The following is an 18,087-nucleotide window of genomic DNA, read 5'->3' as shown; positions in this document are numbered from 1 at the left end:
AGTTATTTGAAACAATCAAGAAGTGTAAAAGGAAATGATTGGGAAATATTAAAGTGTCTAATTCAATATATTTTGTGTAAAAAGTGTAAAATTTCTGTGCATCATTCTGACAGTTAACAGCTGATGGTAACTTCCGGTACGGGTAAAAGATATAAACATGTAAACAAAGTGCTTTGACGAGGTTTGGACACGGTTTTCACTTCTTTTCAACGAACACTAAGGTAAAAAGTTTATGTTATCATTAAGAAATACCAAAATAAAGATTAATATGTAAATACAGACTATTAAACATGGCTGGAAAAAGAAAGGGCAAGAAAAAGAAGATTAACAAATCAAAATCCCGTTCACCTCCACCATCCCCAAGAAACATTGAAGAAACCATTTGCTGTGCTTGCCTGAAAATAGAACCTCCAGACCAGATTCGACGTTTCCCAGACAGACCCTGGATTCAGTGTGATATATGTAATCAGTGGTGGCATCTTGAATGTTCTTATCTACGGATAGAAGACCTGTACAAAATAGATAAACACAAAATACTCTTCCCATGTGCATTGTGTGTAGTTGAACACTCTCCTTGGATAAGATTTGTTAAATCAAATACACAAAAAGAAGATAATCAGCAAAAGAGCCAGGCTGATGTAAGTATTCAAACTGATACGATTCCAGCTCCTGAACTTATCGCTCTTCAGCAGTCAGAAGTATCTACATCAAGCAGAAAAGACAATAGTACGGAATCAATAAAGCACAAACCCGATCAAACAAACAAAGAACCAGCAACTTTTAAAGAGGACCTCAGTAAAAACTGCCTCATCATTGATGGTATCTCGTCACCTTCAAAATTCAAAGATAGTAGAATCATACGCGAAGAGATTGCAAAACAGAAAAAAGTGGAGGTAAGGCTAGCATATCCCCTATCTAGAGGTGGGATAGCAATTCACACACAAAATAAAGAAGATAAGGAGAAACTTCTTCAAGACTGGCCAGAAGGATCATTTTCTACGGGAAAAGGAAAATTGGCTGTACATGATACCCATCCCAAACCAGCTTGTGTGCTAAAAAACGTGGGCACCAACATAAAAGAAACTGATATCCACAGACAAGTTGTTGCGCAAACAGGAATACAGGCATCTTACAGAAGGTTGAGATACAGAGACACAAATAAACCTTTACCTATAGTTGTTGTTAGCTGTGCTTCATTCCAGGATCAACAAACGCTTTTCAAAAGCCGAATCATTATTCAGGACAGGCAAGTCAGCGTTCATCCGTATCGCAGCAAACGGAATATCCCAACCAGGTGCTACAATTGTCAAAGATTTGGTCATATTGCAGCATCCTGCAAATCAGATCCCTGCTGTGAAAATTGCTCAAGTAACCACTCAGGAAAGTGCAGGAATGCTAAGCATTGCGTAAATTGCAAAGGAGATCACTCATCAGGGTACATAGGGTGTCAAGCATTTATCAGCTTGAAACATCAACTACAACAACGACAGTAGCATTTAATTTAGATATTAAATACTACAAAGTACAATGAAGATTGCTCAAGCTAACATAAGATCAATAAACACATCTTTTAGTTTTATTGAAAATGTAGTAAAATCACAAAACATCAAAAATTTTGCAATATCAGAAATATGGCATCCTGAAGTTGATATCAAAGATACAATAAAGAAAAGATGGCACTGGGTAGCTAGTGAAAGAAGAATCATACAAGGAGGTGGAGTCGCACTGATGATTGACAAGAGTATAAAAATATTTGAAAGAAAAGATCTAAGATCATGTGATGTAGAGGCGGTTTGGTGTGAGGTCTTCCATGAAAAATGCAACTTCCTTATATGCTCTGTATACATACCCCCATCAAATGAACTTATGCTTAAAAAGTTTACGGAGATAATAGATCAAGCACAAGGGTTTGGAACGCCGTTAATAATACTTGGAGATTTTAATGCTTCACACAAATTTTGGTACGGCAAAAAAGATAATAAACTGGGCATAACACTTCATACATACCTACAAGGAACTCAATTAATGGTCTTAAACAATCAGACACCCACTAGAAATGACAAAGTGATTGACTTATCTATAGTAACTGGCTCCCTGTCACAGAACATCAGCAACTGGAAAGTACAAGAAGAAGCTTACTTAAACACAGATCATAAACTCATAACATTTCAACTGGGTGAAAAAGAGACCTGGAAAGCTGAAGAAAGATGGGATTTTAAAAATGCCAATTGGTTAACCTGGGAAAAAGAAACTTCAGAGAGATTACAGTCATGGATTGAACAACAAACAAACTCAAGTGTGGATGTAATGTATGCATCTCTAGTAGAGACTCTTCTCAGCTGTGCAGAAAATGTGATACCTAAGAAGAAGATTTGTCCACATAGCAAAGGTTATTGGTCACCTGAATTAAATGAGCTCAACAAAAAGTTCAAACAGGCAAAAAGAAAATTCCAGGTAAGGTCAGATCCGGCTAATGAACGTGCAGTTAGTATTTCAAGACAGGCATTCCAGGAAGCTATAGAAAAGGCAAAAACTGCATACCTTGACCTACTGACACATGAGCTGGATCCTAGGAAACCAGAGAAGTTTTGGAAAATAATAAACAAACATAGAAGTGATGAATCCAAGTGTGCAGTCCAGCCTATTGTTAAAGAAGACTTATCCTTAGCAGTATCTGATGTGGAGATTTTTCAAGAAATGAAACAAAAATATGGTAAAGAAACACTCGAAGTGAAAGAAAAGTGCCATACACATTACTACCAAATTGAAAATCAAGTTGAAACCATTGAAAATGATGAAAGAATGTCTCTGGTGAGAGATCCACACACAATGGAAAATTCAGACATAACACTTGATGAAGTAGAATCGGTATTAAAAGAATTTGACAAGAACAGTGCACCATGTCCAGAAGAGAGAATTTTTGGGGTAATGTTGAAAAATTGTGGCGAATTACTAAGCAAAAGTCTGCTTTTCTTGTTCCAAAGATGCTGGGAGAGAGGTAAACTGCCAGGCGGTTTTAAAACAGACCCAAAAATAATGCTACCAAAGCCTGGAAAAGAAAACTACAATACAGTTAAATCATACAGACCTATAACATTAGAAAGCATCATTGGAAAATTACTTGAAAAAATTATAAAAAAGAGACTAACATGGAAACTTGAAACAGAACAAGCAGTGTCAAAATATCAGAATGCATATAGGAAAAATAAGTCTTGTACGCAATCCCTACTACGTATTGTACAAAGCATACAGGAAAACAACAATAAGGGTGAAAAATCAGCATTAGTCATCATGGACTATGAATCATGCTTTGAAAGAGTTTGGAGGGCTGGTCTACTCCAAAAGGCATTCAACAGCAACATTCGTGGAAGACTTTGGATATACTTGAAGGAGTTCATAACCGACAGAAAATACTACCTAAAGGTAAATGACCACAAGTCTCCGTTAATCATTTCTAAAGTAGGCATTCCACAGGGGTCTGTTCTGAGCCCAACACTCTGCAACCTCTACACAAGGGACAGCATGGATGGAGTGACCGGACATCATACAGAATTTGCAGATGATGCCAGCATATGGAACAGTGACAAGTCAATTGAAAACGCCATTGAAAAAACAAATGAAGATCTTCATAAGATTAATATATGGTGTGATCAATGGAACATGAGCATAGCCTCTGAAAAAACTAAGGCAATCCTATTCAAAACTGACATTGAACCCTTTAAGAAGTTGGTTTACAATAATATTCCCATTGAGCTGGTTCAAAACAAAAAATTGCTAGGGGTAACCATAGACAACAACTTGTCATTCAACACCCACATTCATGAGAAGTCAATGGCTGGCTACAGGGCACTAAAAGGACTTGATTGTTTCACAAGTAAATACAGAGGTTGCACACAGACTACATATATGAAACTCTACAAAGCCTTGGTCTTGCCAATTTTGGACTTTGGCTTACCTGTACTGGTCACTCAAACTGACCAATGCATACGCGCATTTGAACCGGTCCAACGCAGCGCCATGTTAAAAGCTAGTGGATGTTTACCAAGTACAAGCACAGAATCATTGGAACTATTAACAAATACCCTACCAATGAACATTCACATTAAGTTGAGACAAGCAGAGGAACTGGTCAGAATTGTAGCCAAAAGAGATGAAGATCCACTGAAAGCAGACTTTAACAAGTGGATGTCAAATAGGTCAAGTTTTAGAGGGAAACCTACAACATTTGCGCTTCTAATGTGCCGCTACACAGAACTCAAAGACAAAATCAAGCTAGAAAATATAGAGAAGGAATTTGAGTACAACGTGAAGTACATTGGTCTTTCTAGGACACGCGAAAAGGTTAACTTCGAACAATTCACTGTGGATAAGGAAACCCAGACAGCAAATATAGCACACATACTAGATGCTAGCTCTGGAGGAGACATCCTAGTGTTTACAGACGGCTCTTCACTGGGTAACCCAGGCCCTACCGGTGCGGGTGCTGCCATCTATCTTGAAGGATACAAGACAAATCCAGTTTTGTTAAATAAGGGCGTGTCAAAACTTGGCAACAACTTTTCTGGCGAAATGGCGGGTATTGAACTTTCACTGGACTTTCTAACAGCTACAACACCACAAAGAAAAAACATTCACATATTCACAGACTGCCAGGGAGCAATATCAACAGCATTTTCAAGAGAGATTCCCAAGAACAAAATTGAAACCGTTTTTAACATTAAAACATCTGTAACAAGTTTAGAGGACAATGGTAATACACTCCATGTGCACTGGATACCTGGCCATAAAAACATAGAGGGAAATGAGCTGGCTGACGAGCAGGCAAAAAAAGGGGCTAAGAAGGCAGCAGAATTTGATGAAGCAGAATTCGATGATGAAAAGAAAGATGCAGGTGAAGTCATGCAAATGATGAAAAGAAAAGCAATTAATGAAAAATGGTCAGCCCAATACCGTAACTCTGAGAGGTCTTCCGCCATACATGACATCTTTGTCACACCCGGGGTAAGAAACTGCGTTGGTGAAAAGAAAAGAAAATGTTTCAGCCAAATCAACCAACTCCTAAGTGGTCACACCCGGTTGAAAGATCACTGGGCAAAACAGACACCAGACCAAACAGACAACTGTTGCAGTGTCTGCCAAGTTCCTGAAACCATAGACCACTTCTTATTCCACTGTAAAAAGTATGATGAAGCTAGAAGAGGACTGGAAGAAAGAACTATGCAAATACTATACAGATATTGCATACCCAAAGTAGCAATTACGTTGGGGTTATTAGCGGGTGAAATAGAAGAAATAACGAATACCTGTGCGAAAGAAGAACTGATGGATTCATTAAGCTTATATCTGTCAGAAACAAACAGGCTATAAATATTTAATTTTATAAAAAATAACAAAAAATAATTCCTTTTTAAAAAACACACAACTTTCCAAAATTCGATGAGTCCAAAAAAAAAAAAAAAAGTAACAAGAGTTCAAGTACATAGAATAAAGCACTAAGATGATATCGGCAAAAATATTCGATATAGTACATCGAGACCATAGGCGACGACGACGCCATAATTCGACAAACAACAACAACAAAAACAAAATAAAGTTAAAATTGAAAGAAGTATAGTTTAGTGTTCTTTAAACCCAAAACATGACTAAAACCTCTTCACCCAGGAGAACAAAATTGGTAGCAGAGCGTGGTTTTGTGAGAGACTTATAGGGTTGTTGTGTTTTCGGACGAAGAATAAAAAGTGGTATAGTAATTCGGACGAAACATTCGGACCACGTGAAATATTTACCTTTAAAAATTAGTTCATATAAGTTTATATCAGCATCATGTCTGATCACGAGGATAGTTCACAGATATCTGCAGAAATAGAATATGCCTCATTAAAACAGAAGAAGTCGAGAACCAAAGCAGGTTATACCCGAATAAGAAATAGACTTTTGGATCTGTGTAAATCGGACTCTGACACTAGTGGTGAGGAGCTAAAAGAATGTTTAGACCGATTGGAAGCAGAAATGGACAAATACCAAAGTAGCCTAGACAATATGATTGAACATTTAAAAATTACAAAGAACACAAAAGAGTTGAAAAAAGTTACAGAAGAGGTGGAAGAGTGCGATAGTAGTTATGAAAAAGGGGCAAAAGAGTACCACAGGAAACAGAAAGAGATAAGTACAGGTCAAGGAAGTCATGGCGCTGAAGAAGAAAGTAAAATTGGTAAGGATCTTTGGAAACAATTGAAAAAGGTTTCTATACCAATTTTTTACGGAAACAAAATTAAGTACCCCGCATGGAAAGCTGCATATTACTCATGTGTAGACAGCGCAGAGCATTGTAGTGCCGAATATAAACTTTTGCAGCTCAGGCAATATCTAGGAGGGGAGGCATTGGCTTCTATAGAAAATCTTGGTCATTCTGCGGCGGCTTATGATGCCGCGAAGGAACGATTAGAAAGGAAATATGGAGGTACAAAACGCATTGTAAATAGATTTCTGGATGAACTAGAGAAATTTCCACCTCTTAAAAATGAAAATGTGAAAGGATTAGAAAATTTTGCTGATTTATTGGACATTGCCGTCATAAATTTGAAAGAAGTAGACCATATGGAAGATTTGAATGATGGGTCACTGTACTATAGACTTATGAAAAAGTTGCCGCAGTCTATGCTTATTCGCTACAATAGGAAGGTTCATGAACAAGAATTAGTAGAAGGAGTAGAAACGTTAAGAACATTTGTGAACCAAGAGGCAGAATATGCTGTTAACGCTGAAGAAACCATCTATGGGTTAACAAATCACCATTTTAACAGACAAACTGAAAAGCCAGCTAGATCCTATTTTGGAAACACAGATCAGAAGAAAGGTGCATGTAGAATTTGCTACAAAGATCATAGAGTTTGGGAATGCCAAAGATTTAAAGATATGACAATAGAAGATAGGTGGAAGAAGGCAAAAGAAAATCGTTTATGTTTTCGTTGTTTACAATCAAGTCATACTGGAAAAGAATGTCGATATAAAGGGAAATGTGGCATAGATGGATGCGAAAAAACCTACAATCGATTACTGCACAATGTAGGAAGAGCTGTAGATGCAGGATTAAATGCTCAGGCTGAAACATTTGAACCAAAGGCACAAACACAAGAAAGAGTGTTTACATCTAGTCATTCAAACTACATATCATTAAGAACAGTTCCTGTAATAATCAAAGTGCATGAGAAAGAAATCAAAATAAATGCATTACTTGATGATGGTAGTACAAAATCATACATAAATGAAGATGTTATTGCTGAACTTGGAATTAGTGGTGAAAAACAAACAGTTGAAGTCAATGTAATAAATGGTAAAACTGAAAGATTTGACACAATGGAAGCTAACTTTACTTTGCTTGATACAAGCAAAAACTTTGAAATTGAAATGACTGTTCAAACAACAAAAAATGTAACAGGAAGGCTGCAAGCTATTGACTGGAATAGAAATGCAAAGAAATGGTCACATCTTCAGGGAATCAACTTTCCGAGAATTGGCAAACGGTCAAAGGTTGATCTGCTTATTGGACTTGACTATGTTGAATTACACAGATCACTAGGTGATACAGAGTGAAAATGGGTCTCCAGTGGCGCGATTAACTCCTCTTGGCTGGACATGTGTAGGGCCAACAAATGAGCATCAGACAAATTTCTTTACCTTTCACATCAACAATGATGAAATGGATAGCACGTTACAGAAATTCTGGGAAATTGAAAATGAAGGAGTGCAAGAGAAATCAGTCATGTCAATGAAAGATAGAGATATTTATGAGAGCACAGAGAAAACAGTGAAATTTGAAGACAATCACTATGTTGTAGAAATACCATGGAAAGAGAACAGAAATGAATTGTTAAACAATTATGAAATGGCAAAAAGACGCCTTGAAAGCACAGAAAAGAAACTAAGAAAAGAACCAGTAGTTGAAAAGATGTATAATGAGACACTTCAAGGTTACCTTACAAAAGGCTATATAGAAAAGGTGGAAACGGATGAAAAGGAAGAAAGTTTAAAAGAAAATAACTGGCTGTTACCTCACTTTCCAGTTGTGAAAATGAACAAAGATACAACAAAGGTAAGAATTGTCTTCGACGCGTCTGCTAGTTGTAAAGGAGCAAGTTTGAATGACGTGATAGAGCAGGGGCCCAGCTTACAAAACAATTTGTTCGATGTTCTGTTGCGATTTAGAAGAGACAAGATCGCAGTAGCATGTGATATCCAAGAAATGTATCTTCGAGTCGGAATCACACCTCCAGATAGAAGATTTCATCGCTTTTTATGGCGACCATCTCCAGAACTAGAACCAGATGTCTATCAGTTTAACAGACTTGTTTTTGGGGTGAACGCATCTCCATTCCTGGCTCAGTTTGTGTCTCAATATAATGCTAGACTGTATGAAAATGAGTACCCTTTGGCAGCAGAAACAGTGTTGAAATCGACATATATGGACGACAGCATGGACTCGGTTGATAATGATAAAGTTGCAATTAGATTGTATAAAGAACTTACAGCCCTTTGGGAAAAGGCAGGAATGAATGCTCGAAAATGGATATCAAACTCCAAAACGGTACTAGAACAGATTCCAGTAGAACATAGAGCAAAGACGGTAGATTTACAAAAGAATGAACTTCCCAAGGTGAAAACACTAGGGGTAACATGGGTACCTGAAGAAGATATATTTTCATTCGAATTCACAGCAGTTGATGAAAACAAGGGCATGACAAAGCGTGAATATCTCAAGAAAATATCGACATTATTTGATCCGCTGGGATTGTTAACTCCATACACCATTATAGCTAAAATGTTAATGCAGGACATTTGGATATCAGGTGTTGATTGGGACGAAAAAGTACATGAAAAAACCAGAATAAAAATTGGTGATTGGTTTGAAGAACTAGCTTGTGTTCATCAAATTAAGGTTCCAAGATGCATTTCAAGTTATGAAAGAACTGAAAAACTAACACTGCATGCATTTTCTGATGCTTCACAAAGTGCATATGGGGCAGCTGTTTATGCTAGATGCCAACATGAAAAAAGTGAAATTTCAGTGATTTTAGTAGCATCAAAAAGTAGAGTGGCACCGATATCTGCTATAAGCATTCCAAGGCTAGAACTAATGGCAGCTCAGTTGAGTGCACAACTTACATCAAACATTTGTGAAGCTCTTGAAATAGACATTAGTGAATGTACATTTTGGACTGATAGTATGGATGTGGTATTTTGGGTTCGGAATCAGAGCCGTGTATTCAAGACATTTGTAGCCAACAGAGTTGGAGAAATTCAGAAACGCACAACACCGAGTCAGTGGCGTCACATACCAGGAAAACAGAATCCATCTGATCTTCTTTCAAGAGGGCTGAACATTACCAAACTCATTGAAGATAAAACATGGTGGGAAGGACCAGAATTCTTGAAAGAAAATGAACCGGAATGGCCTCAAACATCAGTACCAGAATCGAAAGAAAGACAAGAGATGAAAAAGTCTGCAAATGAAAAAAATGATGAAAAGACATTTAATGTAAATGCCAAGGACAGTTTCACTATGAAAGATATAGAAACTAGAAGTGCAAAACAACCAAATGTTTGGCGATTGGATCCAACTAGATACTCAAGTTGGAAAAGGTTGAAACGAGTCAATGCATGGGTTATGAGATTCATCCAAAACTGCCTGTTAAATAGTGAAGACAGGAAAGTAGGTGAACTGACATTTGACGAATTACAAGACAGTGAAAGACAAATAACACAGGCAACACAGAAGAAACAGTTTCCAGAGTATAGAGACATTGTAAATGGAAAGTTATTGCAGAAAAACAGTATTTTGTTGTCATTGAATCCAGTGTCAGACACAGATGGTGTTATCAGAAGCAGTTCAAGGTTAAAATATGCTGATTTCATGCCATTTGAAAGTAGAAATCCAATCATATTACCAAGACATTCATGGACAACAAAACTGATTGTAAGAGACATTCATGAAAAGAACGGGCATAGTGGAACAAATCTAACTTTGTCGGAACTGTCTACAAGGTATTGGGTAATACACGCAAGAGAAGTTATTCGTGAAGTTGAAAACTTGTGTTCAGAATGTAAGAGACGTAAGGCGAAACCTGCACAACAGATAATGGCTCCATTACCCCAGATAAGACTGAATATGCCATTAAGAGCTTTTGCGCATGTTGCTGTAGACTATGGAGGACCATTCTTGACAAAACAAGGAAGAGGAAAGAGTAGGCAAAAGCGGTATTTGTGCCTATTCACGTGTTTAGCATCGAGAGCTGTACATCTGGAAGTGGCATATGCGTTGGACACTAGTTCATTTCTTAATGCATTTTATAGGATGGTCAGCAGAAGGGGCTTACCAGTCAAAGTGTTAAGTGACAATGGTAAAAACTTTGTTGGTGCTGAAAAGGAGTTGAAACAACTAGTGAAGTTATTTGATGATAAGGAAATCATAAAAAGAACAGCGGACAAAGGAATAGACTGGCAGTTTAATCCCCCATTAGCACCACATTGGGGTGGTGTCCATGAAATCATGATAAAGGCAGCAAAGAGAGCAATATTTGCTATACTTCATGGAGCAGATGTAACAGATGAAGAGTTAACTACAGCATTTGTAGGAGCAGAATCATTAATAAACTCAAGGCCGTTAACATACCAGACAGCAAATCCTGCAGATGTTACACCCTTGACGCCGAATCACTTCTTGTTTGGACAAGTCGGCGGGCAGTTTGCTCCGCAATCAGTGGACATTGTAGCCTATCATCCGTTAAATAGGTGGAGACGTGTACAAGAACTTATGAGACACTTCTGGCAAAGGTGGCTAAAAGAGTGGCTCCCCAGTCTTGCACCAAGGAGACGCTGGTTCCAAGGGAAACGAGACCTTGCAGTGGGGGACGTAGTGCTCGTGGTAGCTCCAGACACTCAGCGTGGACAGTGGCCGTTGGGACGTATCGTTGAGGTTTACCCAGGAGTCGATGGACATGTTCGTTCAGCTAGAGTGTTCGTCAACGGAAAAGACATGAAGAGACCAATTGTGAAGCTTTGTCCTCTAGAGTGTGATGTGTAATTTAACATAATGTTTGTATCGTCTAGCTTTGTGTTAATTAAAGGGCATAATACTCCCTGAGCTAGACAGAACTATTAATTTAATCCTAAAATACATTTACAGGAAACACACAGATGAAGAGTTCAGAGGAACAGAAAGTGTTGTTTTTGTCAAAGTAGATAATGTCAGCACTGTGCTGGGGCATAATAATCCTTGTGCTGTACAAAATATTTTTGCCTTACATGCACACCATATACTGAACACAAATTTGAAATGTTATTGATGTTTGATATGATGTTGGTATTAATGTTCATTGTATTTGGTGGGTGACATTGTTATGACTGAAGTGGAAATATTTGTTAACATTGCATTGTTTACAATTTATTGGGAATGTGCTTAGAATTGTATTAATTTTAATTTGTGTAAGTTCTGGAAGGTAACATTTTCATATCTATCAAAGTTAAGGCAATAATTCGCAGATTAAATTGTTTTATTTTTTGGAATAAGTAATTTCAAAAATATGTTTAGTGATTAAATCATTTGTATGTCTTTGACAAGTCTGAGTTAAAATTTGTAAGAAGAAATGCTGATTTGTTTAATTTAATAGTTCTATGGACAGTTATAGGTATTACTTTGATGTTGATCAGACTATGTCTTATCAAGGAGGGGAGAATGTTGTGAAGGACTATTGATAATAGTTTTATGTAACCTTCGCTGGGGGATATAAAAAAAAAAGAGAGTTGTTGACTGCTACAAAATGATGTAACATAAAACAAAACAAAATAAAGTTAAAATTGAAAGAAGTATAGTTTAGTGTTCTTTAAACCCAAAACATGACTAAAACCTCTTCACCCAGGAGAACACTGTTAATAAAAATAGAAGGTAACATACTGAGTCTCACAACGAAGGCTGACATTGTTCTGTCAATCATTGAAAACCTTGTGCATTACTTGAAATGTTTACCTTTTTAGCTCCACTATTCGAAGAATAAGGAGGGCTTTACTACTCGCCCCAGCGTCGGCGTCCAGTTAAAGTTTTAGGGCAAGTTGGGATTTTCACTTCGAGGGTTGAAAGCGAAAAGGTTCTAAGTGACATTAAATAAAGAAACAGATAGAACCTTTTCGCTTTCACCCCTCGACTTATAAGTCCAATACCCTTCATTCAATTGACTTAATACACAGTCGTTCAGGGCCATCACATAATGAGGTTAGATAACTCCATATCATCCTTTATACAAATTATGGCCCCTGATTGACTATGGAACTTAGGTTAAAGTTTTAGGGCAGGTTGGGATATTTATTAATAACTTCTATACCCTTCGTTCAATTGACTTAATACTTCAAACAGTTGTTCAGGACCATCACACAATGAGGTTCCATAACCTCATATTATCCTTAATACAAGTTATGGTCCCTGATGGACTTAGGTTGAAGTTTTAGGGCAGGTTTAAAGTTTTGGGGCAAGTTGGAATTTTCACTTATAAGTCCAATACCATTCATTCAATTGACTTAATACTTCACACAGTTGTACAGGGCCATCACATTATGAGGTTAGATAACTCCATATTATCATTTGTACAAATTATGGCCCCTGATTGACTATGGAACTTAGGTTAAAGTTTAAGGGCAGGTTGGGATATTTATTTATAACTTCTATACCCTTCGTTCAATTGACTTAATACTTCACACTTTTGTTTAGGACCATCACACAATGACGTTACGTAACTCCATATTATCCTTAATACAAGTTATGGCCACTGATTGACTTAGGTTGAAGTTTTAGGGCAGGTTAACGTTTTTGGGCAAGTTGGGATTTAATGAAAAACTTCTATACCCTTCATTCAATGCACTTATTACTTCGCACAATTAATGACGACCATCTTACATTAAGGTCACACAACCCCATTTTAACCCTAAATACAAATTATGGCCTTTGATTTTTTTTATGTATTTATTTATTGATTTATTGATTTTTTGATTTTTCTTTTAATTTCTTTTGACATGCACATTTTTATATTCTTAACCACATTTTCATAAAGGGAAAACAAGTTATTCGAAGACTTGCGTCATTGTTCGGGCTGGTTGGTGGGAGGGCAGCGTCAAAGTCATCTTATGTATCGAATAATTTTAGCTAGGTTTGACATAAAGAGACCAAACTTGTAATATACGAAGAGTTTATGAAGACCTGTTATGGGAATGCGTTAGAGGCCCCTAGGATCAAGGTCAAGGTTACTATTAATAGAAAAGGGGTTGGTATTGAATAACTAAAGTAAGGATCTACATATTGTGACAAAACTTGGTATATAGGAAGAGTTTATAGAGACCTTTCTTGAGATTGTGTTTTGGGCCCAGAGAGTTATGGTCTAGGTCATGGTCACTGTTGCTAAAACAATGGGTATATGGTAAGTACTAAATAACTCAAGTAAGGGTTGACATAGTGTAACCAAATTTGGTATATAGGACAATATGCAGAGCTTTCATTGGATTGCCTTTTGGCCCCCTAGGGTCAAGGTCACTGTTACTAAAATAGATTACTGTTTTAGTTATGGTTGACATACTGTGACCAAACTTGATATGTAGGAAAAGATTATGGAGGACTTCCATTGGATTGTGTTTGGGGCCCTTAGGATCAAGGTCACTGTTACAAAAAATAGAAGAGAGCAGTTGAAACTGAATCTCTTCCGCCAATCATTAAAAACCCAGTTTTGTCACATCGCGATTCTTGTTAACTTTTTTAATTTGATTGTTTTATTGCTTTTTTATTGCTTTTGACAGGCACATATTACATCGTTATTGTATTCACTTCTAAGTCAAAGCGGCGTAGTCGAGCGCGCTGTATTACGACAGCTCTTGTTATTATTGCTTTTGACAGGCACATATAACATCATTTTTGTATTCATTATATTTATGTATGTATTTCTTTAGACCTTGCGTTCAAGGATAACCCGTGAAAGTGCAAGCACTTATTTCCAACGGGGTCCTTTGTTTTTTTGCTGAAGGGACAGCACGCTGAAGAGACAGTGGTGGGATACAAGGAAGTCCGGGTGCGATACCCTAGCTCTTTTTCGAAGAAACCCCTTGGTTCTTTTACGTGCTCGGTGTAAAGCGCCGATACACGGGGTACAACTTTCCTGGGTTAAACCAGTACTGAGTACACCACTTTTCCTTTAACTTTGGTATGACGCGGCCAGGGATCGAACCCACGACCGCCCACTTCCTAGGCGGATGCTTAACCACTATGCCTCGGAGACGGTATATAACGACAAAGCGTTGTAAAGTCAAGCGCGCTGTCCTACAACAGCTCTTGTTTTACATTAATTTTGAAATGAGATATTACAAAATTAAATCAATCCCACTCTGTGACACGACGCGAGAGTGTGCTCTTGTGTTGTGGGGGAAATTGGAGTACCGGGAGGAAATCCACTTGTCCGGTTTGGTGACACATGCGCGCAAGGTTCAAATAAGAACAGTCCGGAACACATAGTGACTTAAATTCGCGTCCTTGTCCAGAAATGATACCATTTATGATAACAATCCTGAATTCAGGATAGAGAGGATTCAACCTTAGACAATCTGTTTATGATTTAAGGTTGTTTTGAGATAAGATAATCCAATTATATAGCTGAATGTGATAAAAATGATAGCAGTATACTAGCAGTACACAGGGCCCAGATATCACGAAATACTTCAGTAAATGTCAGTCTCAACTCATTTAGCCACATCACATCAAAAGTTATAATCTCATTCGACTTGAATGATAAAAGCAAAATTAAAACCCATATGATATGTGTACATATAAAAAATGCGATATATATTGGTGTTTTTCGTTTTAAATGGAAAATTTGTGGGCACGAAGTTTATTAATTGAAATCCCCATTTTTTTCAAGAGGCTAATACATTTAATTGTACACAAATCATGTTTTGTGTGTGTGCGTTATTTCATTATTATTTAAAAAAAGGCAAATGAGTAAAACATTTAAGATGCACTCTCACAGATTGAACGTTTTGACTTGAGACGAGCCAATTTTTGCGAAAATCCATGGAAACCAGTTTTATAAGACTGCTGATTTTTTTTTTAGATCGCATATTTATATTTAAGTTCAAAAATTGATGTTTTATGCATTTTTCTTAAACCGTTACTAACGGTTTAAGCCATAAAACATTAATTTTGGAACGGAAATAGGACAATCTACGATCTGATGTTTTGTCAGCAGTCTTATTTCACTGGTTTGCAGATATTTACGCAAAAATTTGCTTCTTCCAAGACAAAAAATAAAAAAAAAATTGTAAAAATGGTATACCTGTGAGAGTGCAGCTTTAATGAATTATATTCAAAAAAAGAAAGGAAAAAAAAGATCTTCATCTATCAAGTGTAAACTTGTAGTGTGCCCCTTTTGCATGAGATTACGTGAGGTCGGTGATGTCCCTTGATCAGTGTAATGTTTGAACTAAGAGATAAACCCCTTCTGTCACTCATCATATTCATGTCTTCATGTGACATCAACACCGTGTGAATCACAACAAAGGAAACAAAGACAATACGCACTTAAGATTCTTAAACTCAAAGCAATCTGTTTGTGTATGTCTTGTATAAACAGGATATTAAGTATCTTCTTCAGCGATCTAATAACGACTTTAAGGGGAAACTCAGGAAATTGTTCTTGAACTTTGACATGTTAAATTTGCACATCACTTAAGCAGAAGCTGCAGGTTAAGTGAACAAATCTCAGTTTCCCATCTTAATTCAAAATCCACAGTTCTCATGTACATGGTTAAGCTCTTTGTTCATATTTTGATTATCATTTTGATTATCAGATATATGCATGTGATACAGAGTACAAACATCTTTAGTCATTTCCGTACTTAAGCCAGTTTTCTATTTTAAGTATCTCGCTGGTCACATGATATAAGTACATGCTCATTTCTGAAATACTTTGTACGCAATTACTGCGTTGAAAATACACACAGGGGCATAGCCAGCGTTACGCACTTACGCACATGCGTAACATCAATTTGAAAAGTGAAAAAAATGGCCAAACATGGAATCAAAGTCGAGGGCTAAGCTATGTTTTGACATCAGAATAAAACCTTAAAGGGAAGATCAGCTATAGAAAGCATTGTTTCTCTGTGCTAGATAGCTAACAGAGCCTTAAAATCACTTGGTTACTACAGTCGTCGACCTCGAACCTATAAATTCCGACAAATACAAATCAATGCTAAACATGTTAGTTCTATGTTCCACTTTTCCGTGGGGAGCACCCCCCCCCCCCCTTTAACCCCTACGGTTACAGGGATTACCCATCCCATAGCCTCTCACATTTGTGCGTAACATTCAGTACAGCCTGGCTACGCCATTGACACACATGTTAAAAATATACATGCCGACGTAGCAGCTGGTATACAAAGGCTATCGTTTGCTTGTTCTTTAATGGTCGGTTGCTGACAAAGCAGCTGGTTTAAAAATGCTATCATTTGCTTGTTCTTTAATGGTCGGTTGCTGACAAAGCAACTGGTTTAAAAATGCTATCATTTGCTTGTTCTTTAATGGTCGGTTGCTGACAAAGCAACTGGTTTAAAAATGCTATCATTTGCTTGTTCTTTAATGGTCGGTTGCTGACAAAGCAGCTGGTTTAAAAATGCTGTCATTTGCTTGTTCTTTAATGGTCGGTTGCTGACAAAGCAGCTGGTTTAAAAATGCTGTCATTTGCTTGTTCTGTAATGGCCGGTTGCTGACCCAGAAGCTGGTTTAACAATGGCTACCAATTGCTTGTTCTGATGTGGTCGATTGCTGACTCTGAAGCTAGTTTAATAATGGCTACCCATTGCTTGTTCTGATATGGCAGGTTGCTGACACAAAAGCTTGTTTAATAATGGCTATCAATTAATTGTCTTGTTATGGCCGGTTGTTGATCCTAAAGCTAGTTACATAATGGCTACCGTTACCAAGTGCTCGTTCTGTAATGGTTGGTTGCTGACCTAGCAGCTGGTATTAAAAAGGATATCAATTGCTTGTTCTGTAATGGTCGGCTTCTGACCAAGCAGCGTTTTTCAATAATGGCAAGCAATTGTTTTTCTGATATGGTCGGTTCAGTCCCTGCAGCTAGTTAAATAATGACTACCACTTGGTTGTTCTAATATAGTCTGTTGCTGATCTAGCAGCTGATTTAATTAGGACCTTCAATAGCGTTTCTGACGCGAGAAGGCGTTCATTTCTTAAATATAGCTGCACTGAACTGCTCAGGGTAGGGAGGAGGGCAACTAGTGGTAGGTTGTTCCAATGGTACACAGTCCTGGGGAAGAAAGAACATTTATGATAATAAGAGGTTGCTGTAATTAACCTGTAACTCAGATCTTTTGCATGAATTGCTTATCCTTTTGTGCTAAATGATTTCTAAAACCACTTTTCGAATGGTCATGAAAAGAAAAAAGGGATAATATTTTTAAGTCATTCATCATTGCTAGTTCCATTAATCTGTGTGGGACGTTTAATCACTATACAACTTTGATGACTACGAAAATGATTCAAATCACTAACAAACACTTGTCACTTACAGTGCACTTACAGTGATTCTGCTTGTATAATTAATAATTATTTAATTTCAATCGCAGAGAGGTTTATATAGTTGACTCCTAATCCAGTTGCACAGATTCGATTCTTAGGCGAGGAAGCTATCGAAGTATGTTACATCAGATCAGGATTAGACGAGTTCTGGTAAGAAGTCCAACGATACTAGATTGAAATCCAGCCACCCTCGCCCCCTGAAAACTAGCTAGTTCTGTGATTATAAATATTTTTGATTGTTGATATTCAAACAGGCCGTAAATTACAACAAGTAGTTGCGTATTTTGTTGATGGAACGTTCCTATGCAGTCCATCGCCTATGTTTTAAATGATAAACTGAGCAGCGCACAGTTTGTATGCCTGTCACCCATACACGACCCTGGTAGGCGTCGAACTCACAACGGTGAGGGGCAAGTGATTCTCGGTCGGAGACTTTAACCATTTTTTCTTTCCACACAAATAGGCAT

The 18,087-nt window shown here is 37.4% G+C and overlaps 3 protein-coding genes across 3 annotated transcripts; all 3 read left to right on the top strand.

Moving 5' to 3' along the window:
- Window positions 1–290: 290 nt before the first annotated feature.
- On the top strand, window positions 291–5,367 carry LOC128246079 (uncharacterized). The gene is made up of 2 exons (XM_052964286.1): window positions 291–893; window positions 2,104–5,367. Exons 1-2 carry the CDS (start codon window positions 291–293, stop codon window positions 5,365–5,367), a joined length of 3,867 nt encoding a protein of 1,288 aa, XP_052820246.1.
- Window positions 5,368–5,823: 456 nt separating this feature from the next.
- Window positions 5,824–7,593, top strand: LOC128246077 (uncharacterized). Its single transcript, XM_052964285.1, has one exon. It carries the CDS (start codon window positions 5,824–5,826, stop codon window positions 7,591–7,593), a length of 1,770 nt encoding a protein of 589 aa, XP_052820245.1.
- Window positions 7,594–7,699: 106 nt separating this feature from the next.
- LOC128246076 (uncharacterized) lies at window positions 7,700–11,080 on the top strand. Its single transcript, XM_052964284.1, has one exon. It carries the CDS (start codon window positions 7,700–7,702, stop codon window positions 11,078–11,080), a length of 3,381 nt encoding a protein of 1,126 aa, XP_052820244.1.
- Window positions 11,081–18,087: the final 7,007 nt, after the last annotated feature.

The sequence above is a fragment of the Mya arenaria genome, chromosome 9, assembly GCF_026914265.1.
Source record: "Mya arenaria isolate MELC-2E11 chromosome 9, ASM2691426v1".
Classification (NCBI taxonomy): Eukaryota; Metazoa; Mollusca; class Bivalvia; order Myida; family Myidae; genus Mya; species Mya arenaria.
This window is presented reverse-complemented; position numbering and strand designations above follow the sequence as displayed.